This window comes from Gekko japonicus, unplaced genomic scaffold (genome assembly GCF_001447785.1).
Source record: "Gekko japonicus isolate JY-2015 unplaced genomic scaffold, Gekko_japonicus_V1.1 scaffold6297, whole genome shotgun sequence".
Taxonomy (NCBI): Eukaryota; Metazoa; Chordata; class Lepidosauria; order Squamata; family Gekkonidae; genus Gekko; species Gekko japonicus.
This window is the reverse complement of record NW_015173319.1, coordinates 11455-18680: the sequence shown is the minus strand read 5'-3', so window position 1 is coordinate 18680 and position 7226 is coordinate 11455. Positions and strand designations below refer to the sequence as shown.

Here is a 7226-nt window from a genome sequence, read left to right as displayed (position 1 = left end):
CTTTGTCGGAGAAAGGGGCAGCAGCCCCGAAAAGTTCCTACAAGTTACGGAAGAGAGAGAAAAAGAAGTAAAGGCTGAAGGACTCTGAATTGTGCCTTTGAGAACTTTGGTTCTAGGGGGAGAATGGGAGGGCACGGTATTGGGCAAGAAAATTTGAAAGGGGAGGGTAAAAGGGCTAAAAGATTGACACGGTTCACTAGCAGTATAGCGATGAAAGAATCTGGATTTTGAAGAAAAAGTCATCTGGAAGATCTCCTATCTTGGGTTTTTAGTCAGTAGTGAGTTCTTTGCTTTCTCCCATATATGTAGTCCCCTTCTCCCTTTTTTCTGTTAGTTATTTGTAGTGTTATAAAAATAATAATAAAAAACTCCCCTCCGTGGGAATAAAAAAATAAAAAATAAAGACAATCAGATGGTGAATAACCGATCCTCATTCCACCTCCCACTTCCGGCTACTTCATGGACACGGGGAAGGAGGGCAAAATAGATGTAACTGAGAACAGGAAGGGTGCCAGCCAAGATGGCACCATTGCTGTCCTCAGCCTCAGCCTGGAATTCGGCAGAGAGTTCCACCAGGTTGGGGCCAGGACCAAAAAGGCCCTGACCCTGATTATGGACAGCCAGAGATCTTTAGGGCTGGGGCTCACCAGTAGATTGCTGTCTAAGGAGTGCAAGGCTTTCGGGGACATAACAGAGGAGACAGTCCCATAGATATGTCGGTCCCTGACTGCTCAAGGCCTTATAGGTCAATACCAAAAGCTTGAACTTGAGGTGCTGGTTAAAGTTATTGCTGTGCAGGCGGCCATTCAGTTCCGACTGACCCCTTCTGAGGAGAGAGCTGCATCATTTCCAAGTGGAGGGGGAGGAAAAAGAAAAGAAAGTCGAAGGGTCTGGAAAGCAAAACAACATATACACACAAACACACACAATTACAGCTCTCAAAGGGAAAAAGGTGAAATAAATACAGGAGGCTTGCTTGGAATATCTGCACATTTTCTTGTTGTTTAAGGGTGTGTGTGCGTGGATGAGTTAAATGTATAGCCTCTTCAGGGTTTTCATTTTTCTTTCTAAGTTGGCTTCATAGATTGGAGACAATTCAGGGTTGACCCTTCTTGTCTTTTTTTTTTTTTTTTTTTAGTAATTCAATAAGACCTGTCTCATGGCAGGTCTGTCCACAGTTTTCACAGCAATCTGCAAATTTTAGTTTCCTTGAGATGAAGAGGGCGTGGTTACTCCCCTACCAAATTTTGCAGCTCCACCACTTCAACTCAACAATCCCTTGTTTTGATTTTAAGGACCATGTGAATAAGAAATTTTCAGAGCTGGCTCTTCTTATGCTAACTAGTAATTGATATGTAAGCTTCTGAATACTTCAAATATCCCATATTTTGTTATACCGAAGATTAAACTCAGGTGCAGATTTGTTCTTCTGTGCAATTAGTAATCAGTAATTTGGCCGCTAGGAAATGCTATAGAATTAGTTTGCTTATGGAAAGTATGGAAAGTCACTTGGAAAATGATGTTGAAATAGTAAGAATTGGCTTCTAGGTATGGTTTGAATTGCAATTTTTTTTTTTTTTACATAATTTTACAGGCTGGTACTTTCCCCATTTCATCTAACAGCCCCTCCCCATGCATGCGCGCGTATACACACACACACACACACACACACACAGAGTCTTTTTTCCAGTACCATAAAAAGGAATCTAGAAGAAAAGAGAGAAGAAATCTAGAAAGGGGGTGGGGAATCCAGAGAGAAACAATGGGCTTGCAAAATGTGAATGGCCAATGTTTTGCAGTTGTTCAAAATAGAAACCAGGAAGTTCAGAGTTCTAATTTCATCTCATCTCGGCTTCAGTTTTTTGCTTTTAAACAAGAAAGAAGGACTGGTCATTTTCCCTTCAATTATTACATTTCTGTAAAAAGATTATAGTTAACCAATAACCCAGACAGTGTATAAATTTAAGTTCACATTTTCTGTTCTGCTCATTAAAATGAGAGAATCTTTAAGTAAACGGAAAAACATAGAAACATAGAGCTGGAAGGGACCTGAAGGGTTACCTAGTCTAATGCCCTGCACAATGCAGGAGATTCACAACTCCCCCACCCACTCCCCCAGTGATGCTTGCTTTATACGCAGAAGAAAGCAAAAAACCTCCAGGATCCCTGGGTCAATCTGGCCTGGAAGAAAATTCCTTCCTGACCCCGAAGTGGTGATCAGTATTACCCTGGTCATGTTAGAAAGGGCCATGGTAGCTGAGCACTGCCTCATCCCTTCCTGATCTGCCTAAATTCACAGAGTTAGAAATATACAGAGTACTGTCTATTGTTTTCACATCCCCTGTCTTATCTTTACAACAACCTTGTGAGGTAGGCTAGGTTTATATGATAGTCAAATGTAGGCTTGCTCACAACTTTAATGCTAGTAGTTTACGATGTAGAATTTTTGCCCACAAGACTCCCCAGCTTAGAGGTGTCATCCATGACATTCCCGTAAGGACTTGCACTGCTGCATTTTGGATCAATTGAAGCTTCCGGGTCAATCTCAGGGGTAGGCCAGTATAGAGCGGTAGTCTAACCTGGAGGTGACCGTTGCATGGATTACCATGGCCAGATCCGGGTGTGACAGGAAAGGGGCCAGTTATTGAGCTTGATGTAGATGAAAAAATGTTAGCTTGGCAGTCTGAGCAACCTGGGCCTCCATACATAAGGAGGGATCCAAAATCACTCCCAAGCTCCTGACGGATTCGGCCAGCGTCAATGGTAATCTGTGCCCAAATCCTGAAGGTGCCCCCCAGCCACAGAACCTCTGTGTTTGTTGGATTCAATTTCAGCCTACTCTGTTTCAACCACCCAACCACAGCCTCCAAACCGATGGCCAGATTATGTTGGGTGGCATCCGGGTGGCCATCCAATAACAGATATAGCTGGGTGTCATCAGCATACTGGTAACACCCAAGTCCGAAACTCCGGACCAGCTGGGCGAGGGGACGCATATAGATGTTAAGCAACATCGGGAGAGAAACGCCCCCTGAGGGACCCCACATAATAGGGGGTATCTGGAGGATACATTCTCTCCCAGTACCACCCTTTGTCCCTGGCTATGGAGAAATGAGGTGAGCCATTGAAGGGCCAACCCCTGAACTCCCATGTCAGTGAGGCAGTGGGTCTGAAGGTCATAATGGACTGTGTCAAACACTGCTGTAAGATCTAATAGTAGTAGCAGCGCCACCCTGCCCTGATCCAGCTGTCTTTGGAGATCATCCATCAGGGTGACCAACACTGTTTCTGTCACATGGCCAGGGTGGAAGCCGGATTGGAATGGGTCCAACACTGATGTCTCATCTAGATAATCCTGGAGCTGTTCAGCTACCGCCCTCTCAATTACCTTACCCAGAAATGAGAAATTCGAAACTGGGTGGTAATTGGAAGGATCAGAAGGGTCAGTATGGGCTTCCCACCACACTGACAAGGGCCGGAACCACCCAGCACATGCCCCCGTTTGGCTGTCGTTGGAACTGAAAAGGTGGTCTGCTTGCGAGCAATGCTCCTTCTAAGCTGTGGAGTCTTGTGAGCAAAAATTCTACTTTGTGAGCTACTGGCATTAAAGTTGTGAGTGAGTGATTTGGCTACTGCATAAATTAGTTTGCCCTGGAGCCATCCTTCCTCAGCTAAGACAAAAATGTATGAGCCAGAGGCTAAAAAACTGTGAGCTAGCTCCCACTAACTCAGCTTAGAGGGAACACTGCTTGCCTGTATGGATCGAACACAGTGCAGCCCGTGGGTGTACCTGGCCAGGTACAGGGCTTGATCAGGTCTGTGGATGTATGCCCATGGCCCAGCAACTTAAGCCAAGGTGGCCTCTGGCATCCAGAGGGGTTGGCAAGGTTGCTGCCATGGGGGCTGCATGCACCTGGGACCTTTGGGCCCCCATGGGTATGGCCAGGAAGTGGCCCAGTCTTGCCAGCCATTCTGCTTTCCACATTGCTAAGAATCCCCTGAAAAGGGTAAGGGAGGATAGTGATTACAGAGCTAGGAATTTCCACCAGGTGAGACAGTTAAACCATGTGTCAATTGCACCTCTGGCCGATGGCTAAGGTGTAACTTCTGCAAGCATAACAGAGAAAGGGGGTGGTCATGAATCGGTCCACGCATCTGTGTGGATGACCAGTCCCTCCACAGTGCAGGCTCCCTGTATTCACCCCACAATATTCCTAGTTCTGTGGGTGCTGGGCCCTGGGATGATAATGTGATTCTGGAACCTGGCTGCCAACGAGCAGCGATGACATTTACCATAATGATTGCCGTACTGCTGGAAAGCCATTTGAAAGGGTGACGCACATATCGTTCGTGGTGCCCATCACTAGTGCTGTGAGTGACCGACATTGCCCAGTTGCTGCTTTTGTTTGCTGTTCAAGCCCCTTATTTGCATACGCAAATATTTCCTGGGGTGGCTGGGGTCAGGATGGCCCTAGCGAGGCTCTGTAGGTCTATGCCCTCTGAAATTGACCATATCCGTTCTGCAGTGATTTCAGCTGTTGGTTGAACCTCACTAGTGATGGGCCTTTATGCCAATGGCTTTGTTCCAACAATGGATCCAGCACTCCTTGTCGGGCCACACCAGCCCACCGGGGTCAGCCGCCTCCCCCCGTGCTGCTCCAGAAGCAACCACCCATGGGATTGCCCCCGTGGAACCCTGCTGTCCTCTCTCCCCTTCTTCTACAAGGTGAGTTGGCCAACCCGCCAATCATGCCTGTGCATGCTGTGGCTGGGGGAGTTGTGGCCTGTCCCCTTGCCTTACCCTCCTTCCCATTTGTGTCCATTTCTGTGGCTGCGGTCTTGCCAGGATGAGGCCCCCCACCCCTGTTGTGTCCAGTGGCTCCTTGTTGCACAGGAGTGTGTGTGCACTTGCTCTAAGTCCGCATGGCAGGGAGCTGTCAGACAGTATTCCGTGCCTTGTGCCCTACCTCTGGAATTCTGGGACAATCTCCTGGAACTATTTGTAGGGTGGAGGGGTGCGGCCGGAGTAGGGGAGTGTGTTTATTGGGTGCACACTTAGTTGGTATCCTGAGCTTCTTTGGGTCCCATGGGCATGGCTGCAGCTGTGCGGAGAGGAATGAATTTGGAGTTACCATGGCTGTCAATGGGCTACGATGCTATTTTTGCCAGTGCAAGTTTGCTTCTGCTTGGAGAGGCGTTCCTACACTGAAAACACTTAGGAAGCTGCCTAATGGCTACCATACCCCTTGGAACAACCACATCTGTACTGGTGGAGGGGTTTGTGCAGTTTCTCCACTGACATGTGGCTGCAGTGGTCCTGTGCCAGTGGGACTCAGTTGCACAATGGTGCTAGTGTAAACTGCCCTTATCCTGGCATAACTCTGAGTTAGCCGGCGTAGGGCTCAGTTAGCCCTTATTACAATCCCCCCCCCCATTAGGAATGCTCTGCTAATCACCCAATTTATAAGAGAGAGCCATTTTAAACTGGACAGTTAAAATCACCAAAACTTTATGAGAAAGCACTCACATCAATGGCTTATAACACCCTCCTGCCACTCCCTCCCACATGGGTCCCCAACAGACACCAACACTTTAGATGAGCACAATGATCCAACTTTATTATACTACCTTTATTATACTTTACTATACTACTATAATACTACCTGTGTGGCTAATCGAATGTCTGACTTTGGCCCCCGGTTGACCAAGAAGGCTGTCTTGGTTATCATCCCTGAGAGAAGCATGAACACCTATGAAGCATTGTAGGAGCTGTGGTGGCTCAAGTGGTTAAGACGCTGAACTGCAGGCTGTGGAAGGGCCGTAGTTCAGCAGTTCGAGACCCGAGTTGCCGCATGACCGAGTGAGCTCCCGTCTCTAGTTCCAGCTCCTGTCAACCTAGCAGTTTGAAAGCAAGAAATTGCAAGTAGATAAATAGGTACCACTTTGGTGGGAAGGTAACAGCGTTCTGTGCGCCTCGGCGTTTAGTCATGCCGGCCCACATGACCACGGAAATGTCTTCGGACAGCGCTGGCTCTTTGGATTTGAAACGGAGACGAGCACCGCAACCCTGGAGTCAGACTTGACTGGCTTTCGAGCAAGGGAACCTTTACCTTTACCTTTAAGAAGCATTGTAGGATATTTTTTTTATTTAGGGTAGCATTTGTGGCTATGGCAGAGCCACAAGTATGAGGAAGCATTTGCATTTGTGCTTTAATGCTTCATTATTTTAAAACTTTAATTATATAAAACAAGCTGTATGAAGTAGGCAAATTAAAACCTTAGTGTGAATTCAGATTTTTCAAAAATGAACCTTCTAGGTGTTCATGCTTAGTACTACCCTCTTAAAAGGTAACAGTGAGTTTATGACTGAGGAATCATTAGTGAGATTGGAAAAATTCATCTGTAGAAATAAAAATTGTAGTGCCACCTCTGTTCAGTTCAGTTGGACTGTCACAGCAAAACATCCTGGTGCATAAAAGTAACTTAAATGCATTAAAATGGTATTACTAGGTGTTTTTTTAACCATATGTTTTGTTGCTTTCAGTATATTTCACAGAATAACAAAAGGCTCCAACAGCAAGCAAAATTGAAGGCAGAATCAGCTGCATCTCCTTTCCCTGAAAGGGAGCTGTTGGCCTCGGAAAAAATGGCTATCCGTGATGTTTCACCTCTTCTGCCTCCGTCATCTGAGAAACCAGTGATAAATGAAGGTCTAGAGTTGACTGCAGTCACTGGTGATTTAGAAACTGTAGCAGAAACATCGTCAAAGAAAGAGAAACAGTGGAAAGAGATGAAACTAAACATGAATGAATTACCAGGCATTTTGGCCCGTCTATCCAAAATCAAACTTACAGGTATTATTGTTGTTTTTTAATTTAATATGGAGCATGTTTCACTTTTTGACAGGTCTGTTTTATTTATGATCTCATGTGTTTACTTCTGGTCTTATTTGTGGAGCCCAATCCTGTGCGTACTTACTCAGAAATAAGGACCACTTAGTTCAGTGAGGCTGGCTCTAATGTAAATATCCATGGGATCACAACCATAGAATCATTATTGACCCCAGTAATCATTGTGTTGTAGGTTTTTAAAAATTCAGATTTTATTTATTTATGTTATTTATAGTCTGCCTTTTTCACAGGGACTGAAGGCAGGTTACTCTTAGCGAGTCAGTACGATCAACTAAATGGGACATTCAGTAACCAATGCTGTGATGGAAATTTAAA

The 7226-nt window shown here is 45.7% G+C and overlaps 1 protein-coding gene across 1 annotated transcript in view; it reads left to right on the top strand.

Moving 5' to 3' along the window:
* Positions 1-6874, top strand: part of LOC107120210 (protoheme IX farnesyltransferase, mitochondrial-like) — a 19874-nt gene extending 13000 nt beyond the window's left edge. Inside the window, exons 3-4 of the mRNA XM_015422855.1 lie at positions 4527-4726; positions 6545-6874. Of these exons, the coding sequence (XP_015278341.1) occupies positions 4559-4726; positions 6545-6874 (498 nt within the window). The 5' untranslated portion in view covers positions 4527-4558. The remainder of the gene's footprint in view (positions 1-4526; positions 4727-6544) is intronic.
* The last annotated feature ends 352 nt before the right edge of the window (positions 6875-7226 follow it).